The sequence below is a fragment of the Chrysochloris asiatica genome, unplaced genomic scaffold (genome assembly GCF_000296735.1).
Source record: "Chrysochloris asiatica unplaced genomic scaffold, ChrAsi1.0 scaffold00091, whole genome shotgun sequence".
NCBI classification, from domain to species: Eukaryota; Metazoa; Chordata; class Mammalia; order Afrosoricida; family Chrysochloridae; genus Chrysochloris; species Chrysochloris asiatica.
Genome location: NW_006408609.1, coordinates 10,320,937 through 10,343,401, shown reverse-complemented (window position 1 = coordinate 10,343,401; position 22,465 = coordinate 10,320,937). Strand labels below are relative to the sequence as shown.

The window sequence follows — 22,465 nt, the reverse complement described above, 5'->3', positions numbered from 1 at the left end:
TGAAAACTTCATTCTTTTATCTGTTGATAAGAATGTTGTTTTGGGGTCCAGTAGTGAGAATTTTTGTTTTCTTTACATTGAGATGCAATCCTTACTGAAGGCTGTAGTCTTTGATCTTCATCACAAGGTATTTTAAGTCCTCTTCACTTTCAGCAAGCAAGGCTGTATCATCTGCATATTGCAGGTTATTAATGAGCCTTCCTCCAATCCTGATGTAACCAGCTTCTTGGATTATGTAACCCAGCTTCTCTATTTGCTCAACATACAGGTTGAAAAAATATGGTAAAAAAAATACAACCCTGTCTCACACCTTTCTTAATTTTAAACCATTCAGTGTTTCCGTTCTGTCCCAACAACTGCCTCTTGGTCCAGGTACAATTAAGTGTTCTGGTACACTCACACGTCGTAATATTGTCCATAGCTTGTCATGATCCACACAATCGAAGGATTTTGCACAGTCATTTAAGTACAGGTAAACATCTTTCTGGTTTTCTCTGCTTTCAGCCAAGATCTATTAGACATTAGCAATGATATCCCTCATTCCACATCCTCTTCTGAATCCGGCTTGAACATCTGGAAGTTGTCTATCAATGTATGCTTGCAGCTGTTTCTGTATTACCTTTAATAAAAGTTTACTCGCATGGAATATCAAAGAGGTCCGATCATTTCTGCAATCTGTTGGGTCACCTCTCTTTGGAATGGGCACAAATATGGATCTCTTCCAATCAGAAGGCCAGATAGTTGTCTTTCAAATTTCTTGGCAGAGATGAGTGAGTGCCTCCTGTGCTGTCTCACTTTATTGAAAGATTTCAATTTTTATTCCATTAATTTCTGCTGCCTTGTTCTTTGCATCTTGGTCTTCCTCCTTCAGTATCATTGGCTCTTGATCATATGCTACCTCTTGAAACAGTTGAACATCAACCATTTCCTTTTGGTACAGTGATTATGTGTATTCTTTCCATCTTCTTTTGATGCTTTCTGCATCATTCAATAATTTCCCCAGAGAATCTTTCAATAACGAAAGTCGAAACTTGAATTTTTTCTTCAGTTCCCACAGCTTGAGAAATGGTGAGCGTGTTTTTCCCTTTTGGTTTTCTGACTCCAGATCTTTGCACATTTCATTGTAATATTTTTTTTTTGAGCTGACCTTTGAAATTTTCTGTTCAGCCCTTATACCTTCTCATTTCTTCCATTTGCTTTAGCATTTCTACACTGCAGAGCAAGTTTGTGTCTCTTCTGACATCCATTTTGATCTTTTCCTTCCTTCTTGTCTTCTTAATGACTTTTTGCTTTCTTCCTGTATGATGTTTATAATGTCATCCCACAACTCTTCTGGTCTTCAGAGTTTAGAGTTTAATGTATCAAATCTGTTCTTCAGATGATCTCTAAATCCAGGTGGGATATATTCAAGGTCATATTTTGGCTTTTGTGGACTTGTTTTTTCATTTTATTCAGCTTCAGTCTGAATTTGCATATGAGTACTTGCCTGTCAGTTTGTCATAATGTGGTGGCTTGTCAGTTACTGTGATTCTGGAAAGTATGCCACAGATATTTTAAGTACCAACAGGGTCACCCACAGTGGACAGGTTTCAGATAAGCTTCCTGACAAAGAAAGACTAGGAAGATGGAGAGATGAACTACATCCGAACATTTAGTCACTGAAAACCTTATGATTAACAGAGAAACACTGTCAAATATAGTGCTGGAAAACAAGCCCATCAGGATGGAAGGCACTCAAAATGCGACTGGGGAAGAGATGCCTCCTCAAAGTAGAGTTAACTGTGATGACGCGAACGGATTAAAGCCCGTGGGAGTAAAGCCTGTGGGACCTTCATTTTCTGATGGGACACAACTTAAAATGAAGAAAAACAGCTGTAAACATCCATTAAAAATCAGAACATGGAATGTACGAAGTATGAATCTAGGGAAATTAGAAATTGTCAATAATGAAATGGAACACATAAACATCGATATCTTAGGCATTAGTGAGCTGAAATGGACTGTTATTGGCCATTTTGAATCTGACAACCACATGGTTTACTATGCTAGGAACGACAAATTGAAGAGGAATGGTGTTGCATTAACTGTCAAAAAGAACATAAAGAAGATTAGTTATGAGGTACAACACTGTCTGTGATAGGATAATATCCATGTGCCTACAGGAAAAACCAGTTAATATCACTATTCTTCAAATTTACGCACCAACCTCCAAAGCCAGTGAGGATGAAATTAAAGAATTCTACCAACGTCATCAATCTAAATTGATCACACATGCAATTAAGATGTATTGATCATTATTGGCAATTGGGATGCAAAGGTTGGGAGCAAAGGGGAAAGACCAGTAGTTGGAAAATATGGCCTTGGTGATAGAAATGCTAGAGATCACATGATAGAATTCTGCAAAATCAATGATTTTCTCATTTCAAATACCTTCTTTAGACAGCTGAAGAAACGATTATACACATGGACCTCATCAGATGGAATACACAGAAATCAAATTGACTACATCTGTGGAAAGAGACATGGAAAAGCTCCATATCATCAGCCAAAACCAGGCCAGGGGCAGATTGTGGAACTGTAATTCTGTAAGATAATGCAAATAAGGCATACAGGGCTCTAATACTGAGATTGGTTAGTTTTCCCTTCAGCTAGGCTTGTTGTTGATGTTAAGTGCTGTTGAGTCAGTTCCAACTCATAGTGACCCTGTATGTGGTTTTTGAGGACTCACTGGTAAGCTTGAACTGCTAACCTTGTGATTCAAACCAACCTTGCAGTGCCACGTATTAACCCAAAGCGCCACACCATGATTTCTAGCTAGGCTTTAAAAGAGCCATTTCAGAATCTGAGATGGAGGATCTCAGGACCATTAGAAAGGAAAGCATGAGTGAATCATGAGATCCCTACCTGAAGAAACAAGGATGGCAGAGGCAAGGCAGAGTAGCTTCTGGCCCTAGGCCAATGGAATGAGTAAAGCTGAGTGCTTAAGGGCAGGAGATTGGCTTGAAGAATGTGCCCTCTGGGCATTCACAGATTACCTGAAAGTTCTTTTTAAAGTGTGCTTTAGCAGGAACCACATAGCTGACAGGCTGAAAACTAGAGTGAGGCATGCCTGCAGTATGGCACATGAAGTGTGCCTGACGGGAGATCTGCTGAGTCCTGTGCTGGTTTTGATCCTGAATTGTACTCTGTTCACTTTCCTAATAAACCCCATAATTGTGATTATTGTTATGAGCTCTGTGTGGCCATCCCAATGGATTATCGAGCAGAGATTAGAAGCAGAGAGTGCTGTGGGAGGGATGGTTGGTGTCAGAATAGGGTAAAGAAGGTTGTAGGGTGAAACACTGTCTGACCACTGCTTCATAGGAATCAGTCTTGGGCTGATTTTGAGTTTGATTTTCTTTCCCCCTTGGGAAGCCAGGGGAGGATTGACATGGCTCCCACATGGTTCTTTTTTTTTTAATGTTTTATTGTGAATTATGTGATAGTTTACACGGGGGAACATTAATTTTACATTCATTCTATCATATACAGTTTTATAGCCATGGTTCCAATCCCCTCCATGCATCATCAACCAACCAAAGGGTATACCCTGCAAGCCTGCCCCCTATACTACCCCATCCCCGAGTCTTCAGCACACAGTCGCTCTCCCTCTCTGGATCTCAAGTCTCCAGCTGCTCCATTGCTCCACGTCTTCGTCTCTGCCTCCATCTCTGGCATCACTGCTTCTCTGGGTAGGGTCCCGCTCTCTGCTCTTCTCCACTGATGGTCCTAGGGATCTCCGCTCCTAGATTGAAAAGTTAATGACTCCCCTCCTTCCTATAAAACGTCTGCCTTTACATTTCCAACCCTCACAATCAGTTCTGATAACAATTATTCACTATTGTATCACAAGAGAACTATCTGCATTTCATCTTATCAGCCCTGCCTAGACAGATTGGATATTACTCAGTGGAGATTCTAACTTCCTCCACGCCCTCTGGATCTAGGTTCCCTCTTGAAAGCTTGTAAGCCAGTCACTTCTTGCCTTTGTAGCCCCCCGCTTCCCATTTTGGGTAGCCAATGCCCAAGTTGCCCATTCCTGTCTACTCTGTGTGTGGAGAGAGTGGGAATGATTCTTGCTGTAAGGATTTGTTCCCTCTTTTGAGCTACTGCATCCATAGGTGTAGGTCAAGTTCATCAAACTGTATCAGATTACTCTTTTTTTCCCTCTTCTTTCTTTTTCTGGTTGAGCTCTGATCATTCAGTCATTGAAGCCAGGTCAAGTGGGTATTATCTGCATCTGCAAGTGTAGGTGTTCTTGTGCATATCCCATCTCTTATCAGCTGGCCGCTTGACTCTCCACTCTAGTTCTCTGTGGCTATGTCACTGACTCTGAGCCCAAGAGTCCCCAGGTCTTGCCAGACTGCTGGCCAACCAGGTCTCCCTCCAGGTTCACAGGTGTCTATTGAACATTGTAGGCTTTAGCTTGCCGCTTCATTGCTGTTTTTCCCTCACTTCCCCTTATCGGTGACGAGCGTGGTCACCAATCAGAGCGTCCCACATGGCTCTTAGGGTATCCAAAGAAATGTGTTATCATCCTGAAAGTTTTGTTTTAATTTAATTTCACTGACGCAGAGAATTTCCTAAAATATCTTAAATTTAAGATGCCCCAAACTAACTTTGTTCATCCTTTTTAGATACCCAGTGGCAAGCAAAGCTAGAAATTCAGGCAAGTTGGACTTCCTTATTTTCCTCTTTTCACTCATCCAGTGGTTACCAAGTTCCTTGACTTCATTTTCTTCACCATCTTCTATACCCTCTTCTTTATAGCCAATGCATTTTCATCTGAGCTCATATGCTCATTTTCCTTTTCCTGTCTCTCTCTTCTCGGCATCTTGATTTCAATCTTTACTTCTTTCCAGTCATCATCTAGGATACTACTACTGCCAGAATTATTTTCTGAAATAATTGGCAAACGTGGCTATACCACACCTAATCAAACTGACAACTGCTCTTAAGTATGTGTACAATAATGTGCAAACACATTAGAATGGCACATAAGCTTCTGCATAATTTGACCTGAATAAGTACTGCCAACTTTAAGACTTCACTTAAGCCTACTCTTCATAACCTAACCTTATTGAAATTGTCTTCAATTTCTGTCACAAGCTCTCTATAACTTTTCATATAGGTTTCCCATATTTATCTATCAAGATCCAAATGAGTTTTCATCTTATCTGTCAGTGTCCTCCCTGACAATTCCAATACATTCTGAACATTTCTTACACGGATACCTACCCCAGAACATAAAAGTATTAGTTTATGTCACTCACCAGATAAAGTTCTCTGAGGACTGGGAATGTGTATTACTCATCTTTAAAACCAGACAGTAAATACTCAACCAGTAAGAAACAGTAAAATCATCATTATGTGGTTCAAATTAAATTACATAAATAACAAACTAAGTGTGGATGGTCAATTATCAACAAATTGAAAAGAGACACAGCCTTAAAACACTTTAAAATGTCTTTAAAGCAACCACCAAGTTTTGATTACATGTCTATATAAAATCAATTTTACCAAATTATTTCCATATGCCAATGTTTTAAGTTAAATAACAATTGTTCTAATAATCCAATGTTTATTTTATATATTTATGTAAGTCTTTGTGAATGATTTTTAAAGCTGAAATGTATATAAAATTCAGTTCCACCTTCCCAGGGGTAGATTCAAAATGCTTTTGAAACTGGCAAAACTGAGAAAATTATCACCAGTGAACATAAACCATCACACAACTGAAGTAAAATATATTCCCAAATGCAGAAAAATAAACTGAAAGAAAAACAGTAAGATCATGATTCAAAAATCATGAAGACTTATTGCAGACTTAACTAGTGCACAGTATACATTTGAAAGAAAACATTGCATCAGCACATCCACTTAATGTTGTTTACAGTACACATAAACCAAGGAACAAATCTATGGAGGCTCAAACATCCAGATACTTTTGAATACCTTCTCCTATATTCAGTTTATTTTAGAAGAAGAAATATATATACATATAACTTATATGTTTACAATGTAGAATAAAGCAGAATTTAACTAATAATGAAATCTAATCAGGAAAATGTGAAATTTGTGGTTTGACATGCATGTTGACTGATTCACGGAATCTCTACAAAGTACTTGGACATCTAAAGAATAAACTGTTTCAAACAATTGCTAAGGTGTACAAAAATGTTTGTACCAACACTAATATTTCAGCATATACTGAAAATGCTTCAGGAAAGAAACTAACAACAAATATGTACAAAAAATACTATTACACAATGAATTATTTACAGTAAATACACAATCCTTTATATAATCTTTGTAAAAGCTATTATTAATTCTTTGTATAACAAATATGATACTTCCTCATGCTCTAGGCAATCCCTTTGCTTCAGCCAAAAAAAGAAGCTGGTTGCAGTGAGGAAGAAATCTAAATACAGGAACTTAACAGTTCTAATTGCAAGAAAATTTCTGATTTATCACCTATAAAATTTAGGATCCATAAAGAAAGAAGGATAAAGAAATAAATGTATGCCTCATCTTAAAAGCGTATGTGTTGTATACATTTCTACTGAAAGAAAACATTGCACTAACACATCTAAGAGTGCTATACAGTACACAGAAATCAAGTAACAAACCTATGTAGGCTTAAAATTCCAAACACTCTGGAATAACTTTTTATATTTAATAATGCAAAATGAAGTAGTATTTAGCTAAGTAAAATCTAATCAAAATTTACTGAGTTGATTACTGATACATGAACCTGGAAAGTTTGCCCAGTGTAAGACAAAATGGTCATGTAAACACATATGTTATACATTCAACTTACTAGTAAGCATTCTCTTCTATAATGTGATATTAATTCTTCATCGTGTCCTCTGTATGGGCCTTTGGACATGAGTTCTTTGTTATTCTGATAAGCACAGATAAGGAACAGCAAGGAATCTATATAACTTAAAAATTAAAAAGGAACACATTAGTATTTTACCTTTGCAAAAAAAAAAAAAAATTAGCTACATTATAAAACATTCAAATTTTGATTTTCTAGAACAACATGACAACAAAAAGTATCAATGGACAGACTGAATGCCTCACAGCACCTCCTTATCTTCTTAACACTAACAAGTGAAATAGTTAATAGTTAAAATTTAGGAATATAAAGCAAAAAAATTGGGGGCTATAAAAGAAAAGACTGAAAGAAAATGACTAATACTTATGAATTGATATTGTCCTCTTAGATTCTTTTCTGATGTTTTCCTTTTAGACTCAAAATTATGACTGATATGAAAAACAATAATTTACTTGTTAAATAATGTAAAGCCATTTCTAAGTGAAGAAATATTTTTTCATCACAAATATTTGTTCACTTCATTCTTTTCTTTGTGTAAGCACTGCTCTACACATTCATAAAATTATGAAGGATAGGCGGAGAAATTATCCAAAGAAAACAGGAGAAGGTGAAAAAGGAAAAAAAAAAAATCTAAATCTGGTCTATCTGATGAGACTGAAAACAACAACAAAAATCTAATATAAAAGGCTGATTGTGTAATAGATAATCTGAGTATTATTAATATAAAACTGTAATGAATTTCAAATTAGGAAATGTTTAATAGAACACTTTACTTTTCTCTAAAATAATTAACCTTTCTTAACACATTAAAGGAAAAAAATAACAGCACATCCATGTATTAGGGGCTTTCAAAGTTTGTGGAATAATGGAATTATAAGATAATGAAATCTCTCCATGTCCTTTTTGAAGATCCCTCATGTGTATAATATAAATATGAAAGGTGCTTTAAGGTAACTGCTTTGTATCAGTTTTTCCACTTTAAAACATTATATTGTAGATTAATAAAGAAAAATATAATAACCTATAGAGTGACATATTTCAAAGAAACAGGAAACTTTAAATTCTATATTGCCAATCAGTTTTAGTTTGTTAGTTTAATGTGCTGTTATAAAAGTAAGCAATTCTATATACCAACTGTTAAATTTAAAATGATTTGGAAGTTAATACACACAGTTGGGATGATCAAATTACACAACTGAAACTGTATCATAAAATTGAAGCTTTTTAAAAACAAGCATTTTAAAAACTGACTTAGGAATTTGTTTTTAATGAAAATTGGAGTGTAAAACTTTATTTTGAAATCATCTGAATATAATCAACTAATGCAGTCCAGCGCATTAACCCACAGTGTCATACTCCAACTACTATAGTTGAAGTAATGAAACTAAAAAGCAACATTTAATAAAGATATTCTGTATTACTTGTTACCTTTACTAATTTTCTATTTAATCCTTCCAGGTTAATAAACGTTTACTATAATTTTGACTTTTCAAAAAATTATATATTAAAGAACTAGTTTGTCAATTGTAAAATATGAAAGTACTTCTGAGATGTATTTAAAAATCCTTTAATAAATGCTGAGAAAAACTGATGTAGGAGTTATGCAGGTCACTAGAAAGTGACAGCTTCATTTAAAAAATTCTTGTTCAGTGAGATAAATGGCTAATATTTTTTTTACTTATCTGATTATTTAAAATTATACAAGAATACATAGATCTGTATTTTAATTTTTAGCTGCCTAATTAATTATGTGACTTGACAAAGATACTTCATCTTTGTGGAGACCTATTTATCTGCAAAATGAAAATACCTTCTTTGATCTTAAGATATTCTATTCAATTGCAAAGTCATACTAGTAGTTTTGTTACATTAGTTCAAATCTCAGCAAACCTAAAATAGAATTTGTATTAAGAAAAGGGGAGTTCTGGTATGGTGCTGTAGGATAAGCACTGGACTGCAAGATCAGTTTGCAATGGAAGGTTGGCAGTCCAGACTCACCAGTCACTCTTCAGAAAACCTATACAGGGTTGGTATGAGTTGGAATTGACTCATGGCATTTAACAACTTTAAAATAATAAACCTTGACCAAAATACTACCTCACAGAGCAACTGATTAAAATAGTTTTCTGTGTCAAGGACCAAAGGGCATTCTCTTATTTATAAATGCTACAATGACAAGAACTTTAATAATCTGTATTCAAGTATTAACACTACTTTGAAGTTCTGAAAATTGTAATAGCCTTTTTTTCTAAAGTAACACTGTACTTAGAATTTTCTGCAGTGATGGAAATGTTCTCCATCTGAGCTGGCCAATGTGTTAACAATAGCTAAATATGGCTACTGAGTATTTGAACAGTAGTTACTGTGACCCAGAAACTGAATTCTATGTTAAATATCATATTGAACATCACAGCTCTAAATTTTATTGCCATAAAGTATAATACTGTATATCAAAGTTTCTTGTACTTTACATAGAAAGAGAAGGTTGAAAAAAAATTCCATTAATCTTTATTTAGCTGCAATATGACATTGTTTTTAAAAAATATTTTCTCAGAAACAAACAAAACAAAGAGTACTCAAGTATATTAATGATGTGTGCCGCCTAGTCAATTCTGATTCATAGTGACCCTATGTAGGGTTTCCCAGAAGCAGCTGGTGGGTTTGAACCACTGACCTTGCAATAAGCAGTCCAGTGCTTATCCTACAGTAGCACGCCAGAATTCCAATCAGTATTAAAGGATATGAATTAATAAATGAGTAAAAACAATCTGAGTTGGTAAATTAATCAAGATTCATCCTTCTTAACAACCAATTACATGTAATAATTTTTAGTATAATTATTAGAAAAAATTCCATTAAAACAATTTAAATGAAAAAACAAGCTAAACTACGTTTACAGTCACATTACTTAGCATATGCTACTGTTGTTAAGTGTCACTGAGTCAGTTCTGACTCATAGTAACCCTGCATAGGGTTGTCAAGGAGGGGCTGGTGGGTTTGAATCATTGACCTTGAGGTGAGCATTACCACAGGGATTCAAACAGTTCATGGGAAAATGAAGTTTCATTTTTCTATGAACCTTTTGAAATTCTTTTTATAATACCTGGAAATTCAAACAAAAAGTAAGATTAGATCATTTTTGTTTTGAGGTCTAGATTACAAAAATACTCAGTTCTAGGTTTCTACTGTAATGGTTGGCAACTGATTAAAAACAAAGATACTAATAGTAAACTTACAATGTAATTATTAAAGTATCTTAAATGTATTTTGTGATGGATACATAGAAACTCTCTGTAGCATCTTTGAATTGTTTCACAAATCAAAAACTATTACTTAAAAAGTGTATTCAAATGTATATACCGTGAATAAAGCCTTGTCTTTAAATGAAGTCATATTAACCAATTTTAGTACAAAAATTAACATCTTCATATTTTCCTTACCATTCTCTTTGAAAATTTTCTAGCCCAATTATGAGATACATAGTTGTTTCCCTGAATCTCCTATAATCTTGATGCCACTCCTATAGTTAAATGAGAATATTAAAAATAGTCAGAAAACAAAATAGAAATAAACAAAGCTATGAAACAGTTCTCTGTTTGAATGATCAGAGAAGCAAAGGGTTAACAGAAGCAAAATTAACAGAAGCAAAAAATTAATTGAGAAGCAAAGATTCAAAAGAAGCAAAGAGTTTCAATTTAATACAAATTAAGCCAAAGTCAAGATTGTTAATTTCTGACTCACAAAACTATTAACACATTAATAAACATAAAATTAGACATTGATGAGGAATTAACAAAGATATTACTAGGATATAAAAATCATAAAAAATTTTCAGTATAAAAGATATTATTAAGATACTACTAAAGTGTACAACACACTTGACTATCAGCAACATTTTCATGTAGAGAACTGAAATAAAGGCACACAATAGCACTAAATTAGTTGGAATTGACATAGGATAGCTTTAGAAATCAACAAAATCATGATTTTCCTAACTTATTTTATAAAAATGGATTCAAGAAAAACATAAAGTAAAATTCAATACATAAATAAGCTAAAATATTGTTCTTAGGTATCAAGTCAGTTATGACTCAGTGACTCAGTGCACAAAATGAAACACTACCCAGTCCTGCAACATCCTCACAACAGTTGTTAGGTTTGAGAGTCCATTGTTGCTGCCATTGTGTCAAGCTATCTCACTGGGACTTTTTATGGCCGACACTCCACTTTTTTGCTGACCTTTCATGATGTTATTATTCTTCAGGAATTGGTACTTCCTGACAGCACATTCAAAGTATGAAGAAGTCTCAATAGGCTTCCTTTAGAAAAGCATTTAGCTGTACTTCTTCCAAGACAGATTTGGTGGTTCTTCGGGCATTCCATGGTACTTTCAATATTCTTCACCAACACCATCCTTCAAATGCATATATTCTTCTATGACCTTCCTTATTCATTATACAACTTATACATGCATGCGAGGTGATTCAAATGACTGTGGCTTGGATCAGGAGTACTTTAATTCTCAAAATGATAACTTTGCTCTTTGAAACACTTTAAAGAAGTATCTGGCAGCAGATGTGCCTAACACAATACATCTTTAGATTTCTTGACTATTGATTCTATGAACATTGATTATGGTGATTATGGATCCAAGAAAATCGAAGTCTTTGACAACGTCAATTTAGTCTCCATTTATCATGATGCTATTTATTGGTCCAGTTGCGATGATTTGCAATTTATATATGCTGAAGGCTCTGGTCTTTGCTCTTTATCAGTGAATATTTCAAAAACTTTTCACTTCCAGCAAGCAAGGCTGTGTCATCTATATATCGTATATTTTTATTGAGTATTTCTCCAATTCTGATGACATGTTCTTCTTCAAATAATTCATACTTATTCAGTGTGTGTGCTCGGCATACACACTGAGTAAGTATTGTGAAAAGGATACAACCCTGGCACATTTCTCCTGATTTTAAACCACTCAGTATTATCTTGTTCTGTTTGAATGATTGCCTGTTGTTCTATGTACAGGTTTCTCATAAGCACAATTAAGTGTTCTGGAATTTGATTCTTCACAATGTTATCCACAGTTTGTTGAATACCTGTGCATAGTCAATAAAGTATAAACAAATTTATTTCTGGTATTCTCTGCTATCCCTAGCTCCATGTCTTAAAAGAAAAAATAATCCTTTTTTTGGTTTCATGACACCATATCAAATTGATTCTTAAAATAATTATTAAAGTTACTAATATCTTGGGAATTAACTTAGAAATCTAATTTTTACTTATTAGCAATAAGTAATTCAAAATTACAAGAAGGTCAATGAATTACTGAATCCTACAATCTATAGTTCAACCATGAAAAAGACACTCTACCTCATATTCCTCCAAGTTTACTTCTTCAGGTTTTATCATTTCAAGTTTTGCTTGAGCAACTTTCATTATATTGTGACACCTTCAAATAAAAGAAATGCATTCTTAAATCAACAGCAGTATCCATAAAAACTGAAAAAATGTGTAACATAAAATTAAACTACCAAGCATGCAAAAATAAAATAGATTGCCACCAAGTAATATTTTTTGAGGAAATAACCTCTAAGTAGTCTTAAGTGAAAAATGTGTATTTTGTATCAATGTTAAATAGTTAGAAAATATAGCATCATCAATAATTCTTACTCAAATCTACAATGTTATATCCATCATGTAAGATAAGACAGACACTGAATTTTGCTTTTCTACTAAATGGCATTATCCTTAAATAGTAATAAGGAAAACTCCAAAATGTGTCTATCATATCTGGTAAGGACGATAACATGAGAATAGATTTTGTGATCAGAAATACTGCTAAATAAATGCCCACAAAAATGTAATCAATTAATTTAGTATTTCTGTTTTTCAAGTAAGAGAAATCAGGCTACCAAAACAGATTGACTTGTGATTCCCAGGAGAGATAAATGCCAAGGATTAAAATGTTAACACATCTTCCCTGAAATTCAATAAAATGCAACAATTGGAACATAGAGCAGTGACAGTCAGCTGATAAGGGCAATAAAAGTCATTTTCTGAGCACCCTGCAGTCATATGTAGTACTAGCTAAAATTCGTCAAGAATTTACTAAATCTATTAGGTAACATTCAAAACCATTTACTTCTGCATAGCAGACACATGATGAAACAGGATTTGAATCCAGATTTGCTTTTCCTCATATTCTACTCAGCTACACATTTTTAAAGACATATCCATAAAAGGATAACCATTTTATTTCAGAATTAAAATACAATTACAATGATTTCCAAGATAACATAAATGCTTCTGTATTCTAAAATAACTTTCTATATCTTAGACTTCTGCATGGAGCGTAACTAGATTTTGTCTCATTCTAAGTAGATTAAAGTATAAATTTTAACAGAAAACAGTGTTAAGAAAAAACACTTTTTTTTTTTTTTTGGAAACCCAAAATTAATTTAAGCATTGTATGCCTTATCTTTTTGTGAGATGACAGCAACACTGTATAGGATTTTCGAGAAGCAGCTGATGGATTTGAACTGCCAATCTTGTAGTTCAAACCAATCTAGCAGTCTAGTGCTGTGGAATAAAAATACTGGAGTGCAAGGTCAGTTTAAACCACAAGGTTGGCAGATCAAACTCACCAGCCGCTCTTTGGGAACCCTATACAGGATTGCTATGAGTCAGAAATGACTTGACGGCACTTAACGACAACAAAAACAACTATAATAAAAAATAATCTAATTCAAAAGTTTCATTCATAGTGCAGAGGTTAAAAATCTACCCCATTTAAAATATTGCATCCCATTACGCAGCTTTTATATTATACTCTCCTTATATTGTTAGCATGGTGTGTTGTTGTTGTTAAGTGCCGTCGAGTCGGTTCTGACCCATAGCGACCCTGAATAGGGTTTCCAAGGCTGTAAATCTTTACGGGAGCAGATCGCCTCATCTTTCTCCCGCGGAGCAGCTGGTAGTTTCGAACTGCTGACCTTCCGGTTCGCAGCCCGATTCGTAACCACTACGCTATCAGAGCTCCTTATATTGTTAGCATGGTACCTTGGCTAAATATTTAAATTTGCTAAACGACTGAAGTTAATTTTTCAGCCTAAACATTAATAAGGCCATTATTACAGACTCCAGAGAAATTACAAAATAGCTGCTAAAATTAAGTGTTGTATTTATTTTAAAAATATGTTTCTGTATGTACAAAAACATTTAAAGTCATACCGGAGATTTAAAAAAAGAGAGAGAGAGAATGAACAATATTGAGCATATGAATTCGATATTCTGTATTTCAAATTACCTTTCATCAAAACTCAAATTTCTATCTCCAAACTGTTCTAGCAATGTTCTTTCAATGATTTTCTTTGGTGCCTGATTCTGGATAAAGTAGACCACTACATGGTGTAAACGATAATCGGTTTCTGGTGGGGTATCTTCTTGGGCCAACTTAACCAATCTTGAATACTCCAACTTTATTGCCTAAAAAAATGAAATAAAAATGCCAATTTAGGTTAATTCTAATATTCTAAATCCCTCAATATTGTAAGTTTAATTATCCCTAAATTCAATTTGTTTCCTTTGTTAAGTTTTACAAACAACGTAGTACATTTAAAAATATTGTCCCACATTTCATAGTTCATATTATTTTCCAAATTACTCACCACTATTCAAATACTGTTTTTGTTGTCATACATTTAGGCTTACTACTAAGTGAGTAATTCTGTTCAAAGTATGTCTTCACAGCGTAATTACTGAAATTTTATCTCCTATTCTGATTACCTCTCCAACATCAGAATGGTATGCGTTTCTAATATTCCAAATGCTAAGGTAGAAATACAACTCCCCAGGAAATACATATTTGAAAGAAACTATCTGGCTTTTGAATGTGTAACAAAAGTAATTACCTTTGAACTGAGTGGTTCACAAACAAGAGATGAAACAAGTCCTGATGTTGTAGCACAAAATAAATCCCTTATTGCTTAATCAATGTTTGAATTTTGTTAGTATAATAATTATTAATGAATGTTATCACTAATATTATCTTGATTCTTGAACTTACTTTTTCTTTATTAACAGAAACACCTCAGAATCTACAGCTACTTCCACTGGGGAATAATTAGTACAAATTCATATTCCATATATGATTTTACATATAAGTAATTTGTAAATTATTTGCTGTTATAGAAATATAGAAATCAAACACTGTTGAATAGACGTTCATAGTTTAAATTATAGATTTTATATTAATTTATGTAAGACATTTAAATTTTATCTCAATTAATCATAAAAAAATATTGGCTTATATGTATATCCAAAATATATTACCAAAAATGCATTCTCTTTAGAAAGGATTTTGGTTTTGTTTTATGTGATTCTTTGCTATCTAGAAATGATAACATGTCTGGCTGCATTTTATAGAGGGGAAAAACATTTACTGATAAAGTTTGAATGAAATATCTATATTATATTATAATTCAGTAAAGAGAAGGCTAGTAAGCTGATTTCATATAGTTTAGTATTAAGAAGAGTAAGAAAATTATCTTTATAGTTAATAAATTATTATATTATTCCTTTGAAGAACCTAATTTGCTTTTTGTAAGAATATGCAAGTCCAATTGCTGTAGTTAAAAACAGCCATGAAAATTAATGTTGACATAAAAGATTCTAACACATTAAACACTTAAAACTCTTAAAGACTTTTTTTTAAATTTAGATTTATGCTGATGAAAAGTGTTGTTTTTGTGTGTGTTCTTTCCATTTATCCACTATTTTTTAAAATTTAAAACTTCCATTTTAGGAAGTTTTCTGAGTTTTAAAATATATTGGCATCATATCCGGTTCTTTACGTTCTCAGCAGATGTTCCATCCTGGTATATTTAGCAGAGCTCTACACACTCTGTCATTATGAGTAAAGTTAGCACTGCTGAATTGGTTCAATTTGTCTCACACTACCTCCTCAGAATCCAGCTCTAGAATATACTTGTCCTTTTCATATTTTTTGGCTATGATGGTAATTATTTTAAGGAATTACTATTACAGACTCTGCAATGAAATCACATTACCACAAAATAAAATTTAATATTCTATCACCATTAGGTGATGGAACTTTAAAATTCTTTTTGCAACCCCTTCCTAATCAGACCCAATAGTACCTACTCAGTCTTGATTCCTATTACTCTTCAACAAGGACTTCCTCTCCTAGGGAGGTTAATTTCTCTACAAATGCATAAATGTTTTTGACTATTTTATGTTCTCTGCATATGTGATGTTCTTTCTTGTTCTCCTCCCTACAGAGGACTCATTCTACAAGAATAGCTTTTAGTCTCTCTTCTTTCAAATCTTCTTTAGTTTTAAAGACATATGTAATTTCTACCCAGACTTAAAAAAAACATTATATTTATAAATTATAATCTCTTAATTATTTTATTTTATTGTACCTGTAGTTATACTAGGATTCCTAATGTGGCGCTTTAGGATAACGCACTGGACAGTGATTTTTGAACCGCAAGGTGAGTGGTTCAAACCTACCAGCCATTCCTTGTAAACCCTATACAGGGTCGCTACATGGCACCTTGACAGCACTTAACAGCAACGTAGTCATACCAAGGAGCCCTGGTTGTACAGTGGTTAAAGCACTGGACTGCTAACTGAAAGTCTGATGGTTTGAACCAACCAGTCACTGTGGGAGAAAGAAGAGGTGGTCTATGTAAACTATAAAGGTTTATGGCCTTAGAAACCATATCAAACAGTTCTGCTCTACCCTACAGGGTCTCTATGAGTAGAACTGACTCAACAGCCTTGGGTTTGGGTTTGGTATACAAGTACATACAGTATAATATTCTGAAGGCAGAATTACTATCAAAATAATCATATATACTGTTTACTAATGAAATGTGACATAAAGCAAGTCACAGAATTCTTTAAGTCTCTGTGTTCTTATATCTAAAATAAGGTCAATTGCATTTGATTCCAATTCATCGCAAACCCATGAGTCAGAGCAGAATGTGCTTGGTAGGGTTTTCAATGGTTGAGCCATTTTCAGAATATTAGCAGGACTTTCTTAGGTGGCACCATTGAGCAGATTTGAACCACCAACGTTTCAGTTAGGAACCAAATGCTTAACCATTTGCACCATTCATTGATCATACTAGTTGAGCAGAGACAGTATATGTATTTTTTAGAGATTGCCTTAAGACTATTTTAAAAAAACTAACAGTTAAGGAGAAATCAAAGGACAGAAATTATACATGCTATTTTATTTTATCATAAACCATAATGGTAACAGAGGAATAAAACCAAAAATAAAAGAAGAAGTAAATATAATGAAAATAATGAGATATTTACTAGGAGTCAGTTTGCTGAAATAATCAACTGAAAAGCTATTAGAAAACTAAGAGCTTAGTAAGGTAACTGGATATAATATAAATATATGTGGAAACTTTAGTTACCAAACCATCTACTCTACCAATAGATTTCGGGGGTGTGGCACTGTGAGTTAATGCGCTGGACTGCAAAGGTGGTTCAACTTCAAGGTCAGCAGTTCAAACCAACCTTGCAGTGCAGTGCATTAACCCGCAGCGCCACACCAGAGTCCTATTGGCAGGCAGGGCTGCTATGAGTCGGAACCGCCTTGATGCCACTTAATAATAACAACTTTATCAATAAAGGAGCTCTGCTAACATAGTAGATGATGGGTTGGGCTGTTAACTGCAAGGTCAGCAGTTCAAATTTCACAGGAGAAAGATGAAACTTTCTGCTCCCGTAAATATTTATGACTTTGGAAATCCTATATAGGGTCAGAACCAACTCCACGGCACATAACCAACACCGACACTACTCTACCAATAAGAAGCCCTGGTGGTGCTGTAGGATAAGCACTGGACTGATAACTGTGGCATCAGCAGTTTAAACCCATCAAACATTCTCTGGGAGGAGATGAGGCTCTTACTCCAGTGAAGATCTACAGCCTCAGAAACCCTATTCAGAGCCACCATGAATCAGAATCAACTCAATGGTAGTGGGTTTGGTTTGGTGGTGTGGCACTACAGGATACATCATTGGACCAGAAGGTTGGTTTGAACCATAAGGTTGGTAGTTCAAACTCACCAGCAGCTTCTTGGAAACCCTATGAGTTGGAACTGACTCTATGGCACTTAACAACCACCACACCAATAACTTTGTAGAAAAAATGGTAGAAAATAATTCATAAAGGCATACAAAATGTTTATACAGCTAGAAATAAATTAAGCACAGAAGGTATAGAATATTATGAAGTAAAATTATCAAACGTAATGAAAGACTATAGATGTGAAATGATACAACGTGTCCAATTTAAAGGAGCTCTGGTAGCGCAGTGGTTACAAATCGGGCTGCGAACCTTAAGGTCAGCAGTTCGAAACTACCAGCTGCTCCGCGGGAAAAGATGAGGCTTTCTACTCCCGTAAAGATTTACACCCTCGGAAACCCTGTACAGGGTCGCTATGGGTCAGAACCGACTCGATGGCACTTAACAACAACAGCAATTTAAGACATAAAATACTAGAGAGCAAATCTCCACCTTAATTCTAAATCAATGCATTTATATAAGGACAAACAAATTCTGATGAGATTTGGGGAGAAGGCTACCAAATTGATTTTAAAATTTATCAAAAAGAAAAATACGTACATTTTCCTTAAGTAACTAAAGTGAGAAATAATTTTCCTACAAAATGTCAAGTATATTGTAAATATCCAGTAGTGAGATGATGATAGACTGTTCAAAACATAAGAACAGAATCAGTGGGAGACACAGACCTATGAAGACGAATTTATAAATGGAATCTCGTATATGATAAAAACAGTATTTCAAGTCAGCATAAAAAAATATACACAACTCAAAAATATTGTTTTCCAGGTTTGGACCATTTAGATATTTCTTTATTTTGGGAAAACTAAGCACTTATGTCCAAAGAGAATACTGCTGTTGTTGCTAAGTGCTGCTGAGCCAGTGCCGACTCAATGGCAGTGAAACCTGTATAGGATTTCCTAGGAGCAGCTGGTAGTTTAAACTGCCAACACTGCAGTTCAACTTGACCTTGCAGTCCAGTGCATTAACTTACAGTGCCACACCAGGACATTAAACCATATAAAAACTCTAGAAATATGAAATATTTAATTCTGGTAACAGATACCCCAAAAGGTATAAAACATATTGTCATATTTTATAAGATGAAAACTAAATCTGCACAATGAGCTACTGCAAAAAAAAAAAAAAAAAAAATGCCAAAGTCATGCCACAAGAATAAGCAAACTGTTCATCGGGAAGCCATCAAGCAAGCAATCAAGTCCCTTCAAGACAAACCCCCCTCAAAGGGAACACATGAGCAGGCAAGGTAGCTTGCTGGCAACCACACTGGTCTACTGGTGAGTGGAAGAGGGGGAAAGGCAGCAATGAATAAATGGGCTGAGTTCAACTACGTTCCATAGATGCCTATTGACCTGGAGATGAGTAAGAGAAGAAGAGTAAGGGCTGGTTGCTCCAGGTGTGGTGAGACCTGGGGACACTTGAGCCCATGGACAAGGACATAGCCACAGATGGCTAGATCTGACAGTGAAGCATCCAGCTGATATGAAGTGAGGGGAGATGCACAAGAACACCCAAACTTGCAGACAGTACCCATTTGACCTAGCCCCGATGGCTTGATAATCAGAACTTGACTAGAGGAAGATACAAAGAACAAACAAACAAACAATTTTTAATAAAGGAAATGAGGGTAAATTACTACAATTTGATGAACTTGACTTAGACTCACGGAGATAGTAGCTCTAAATACCAAAAGAAAAGAAAGGAGTCTTCAAATCAAGTATCACTACTATTCCCTCTGTATGCAGGGCAGATACGGACGGGCAACTTAGACAAAATAATTTTAATTTACTATGATTACTACCTGAAATAATTTACTACCTAAAATGAGGGGTTCATAAAGGCATGAAGTGACTGGCTTACAAGGTTTAAAGAGGGTGCTTAATTTAAGAGTGTGTAGGGAATATAGAATCCTCACTGAATAGTTTTTCATCATGTCTAGATGGGGCTGGTAAAAAGAAATGGGGATAAAATTCTTATGATTCAACAGTAATTGTTATCATGACTAATTGGGACTGTCACAATTGTAAAGGCAGAAGTTTTGTAACAAAAATTGGGGACTAGTTCTTACAGTCCAGAAAGAGAGGATGCTAGGACCATGAAGGGAAAAGAGCACAAGAGGAATGTGGGATCTTAGCCAGAGAAGCAGCGACACCAGAGGCAGAGGCAGAGGCAGAGATGGGGACATGGACACAGGGAGCAGCTAAGGACTCGATATTCATGGGAAGAGAGGGACTGAGAGCTGGTGGCCAGGAGGCAGACTTGCAGGATGTGCTCTTTGATGGTGTAAATTATTAAATATGCCTGAGTGTTTTTTTAAAAAAAGAACTAAAACAAAGAGAGAAATACTGTTAACTGATGACATATGGAGGGGATTATAATAATTGTAATGAAACGAAATATATATGATTTGTTGAATGTAAAACTGATTATCTGCCCTGTAAACTTTCACTCAATTCACAATAAAAACTTTAATAATAATAAAAAAAAAGGCAAAGCAATAAAGCCATGTAATTACATCAAAACAATTTTTTTTAATGGTGCCAATCATCTCTGCTATAGCACTTCAGAACAGCTGTTTGACTCCCTTTTTAGCATATACAATTAAGTGTAGGCTGAAGGCAGGCTTACAAGATCTCCGTAATCAAAATTCATTGTTGTTATTCAGTGCCTTTGAGTGTTTTAAATCTTCATGATAGCAGAAAGTCTCATCTTTCTGTGGAGCAGCTAATGGGCTCAAACCACAGACCACATGATTTTCTGTCCAGTGTTTATCGTATACTATTACCAAGATATCCAATATTAATTTGCATCACACATGTGCCTAATCTACAATACTAAGTTGGAGAAACCAATATTCACAGTACTGCCAGATAATACTTTAATTATTGCAAACATAATTCTTTCCAAGACACCAAAGTTCAATGTTCCCTTTAGCATGACTGCACTATGGTCTCATTCATATGTATACGGCCTTGGGTCTTCGGTAGGGTGGATCCAGTAGGACTTGTTTATCTGGCCTGGCTTTTGACCCAATTGACTCTAGCAGCAGCCATTACAACAATAGGAAAAGTACCCATTTTAAACTCAAGTTTCACTGCCCATGTCTTTGTTGTTTCACTTATAAAATCCCCATACTTAAATGAGTCTAGAATTTTGCTTCTGATACTAACTCTAAAAAATGGCACCAACCATCCCTCTCCAAGCACTTCAGACCAACTAGGAGACCTTTTCCCTCTCTTTCTCAGCCCAAGTCCCGTGGACAAGGTTGGCTCCTGGAAGTTTGTTGTTGTTATGTGCCGAGGAGTTGGTTCCGACTCATAGTGACCCTGTACAGGGTTTCCGAGGCTGTAAATCTTTACAGGAGCAGAAAGCCTCATCTTTCTCCCACGGAACAGCTGGTAGTTTCCAACTGCTGACCTTATGGTTTGCAGCCCTACTCGTTACCACTACACTACCAGAGTCCACAAAACACCCTAGACGTCAAACCAGCCAGCCCTTATTCCTCTCTCTCTCAACTAATTCTTCCATTGCTGAATTCTCAAATTATGCTGCCTGAGTTCTGTGTGGCTATTCCAATGAATCATTTCACTACGATGAGTAAGAGAGTACTGCAGGAAGGACAGTTGGTGTCATTTTTACACATACCAAACATAAATTAATAAGGCACATGGCAAATCACAAACCAAGTGACAGATTGTAAGAAGAACTGATTCAGTACCTCAACTGCTCATTTATTTTTTAAGCAATTATATATACTTAGATAATACAAAGTAGGTGAATAGGCAAATTAACATAATTAACGTTAACTATAAAAAATTTATGATTTTTTGAGTTATTTATGAAATAAATATGATTTATTTCAGCCTACACTACCTCAAAGATCAAGAAATACATCTTTAAAAATGAGATTACATATTTGTCATCTTGTGTGACAACCATCAATGTGCATATACCAGTAAAACTATTTAAAGGTAATTCCACAGTATTTAAAATATGCGAACACTCTAAATGTTCCTAAGTTTATATAATATTATGGATAAGAATGTGGGGACTTCAAAAAGTTCATGGGACATTTCATTATCTTTTCATTTATTGTAGTTTTGACTCATAGCGATGCTGTACAGGGTTTCCAAGGAGCAACTGGCGGGTTTGAATGGCCGACCTTGTGGTTTGCATTTCAGAGCTCATCCTACAGTGCCATACCACAAGTACAAATATGTTCACAGAACTACTTGAACAAAATACCCATCAACAAAAATAGCTATAATGAATTTTAAGAATAGTTGTTCATTATGTGCCAGACACTGACTACAGGATTCTACACAGATTATCTCAGGTATAATGAACTAAGTACTAAAAGAATAAAACTAATATTTGTATGTTGTTGTTAAGTGCTTTCAAGTCGGTTCCAACCCACAGCTACCCTGTATAGGGTTTCCAAAGAGTAG

General features: G+C 34.9%; 1 protein-coding gene across 3 annotated transcripts in view; it reads right to left on the bottom strand.

Moving 5' to 3' along the window:
• The window catches only part of USP25 (ubiquitin specific peptidase 25), a 211,135-nt gene that overhangs the window by 7,939 nt on the left and 180,731 nt on the right, over positions 1–22,465 (bottom strand). For all 3 annotated transcript variants that reach the window (XM_006866444.1, XM_006866445.1, XM_006866446.1), the window contains 4 exons: positions 14,193–14,371; positions 12,257–12,335; positions 10,321–10,400; positions 6,860–6,983 (listed from right to left, as the gene is read on the bottom strand). In XM_006866444.1, the coding sequence (XP_006866506.1) occupies positions 6,860–6,983; positions 10,321–10,400; positions 12,257–12,335; positions 14,193–14,371 (462 nt within the window). The remainder of the gene's footprint in view (positions 1–6,859; positions 6,984–10,320; positions 10,401–12,256; positions 12,336–14,192; positions 14,372–22,465) is intronic.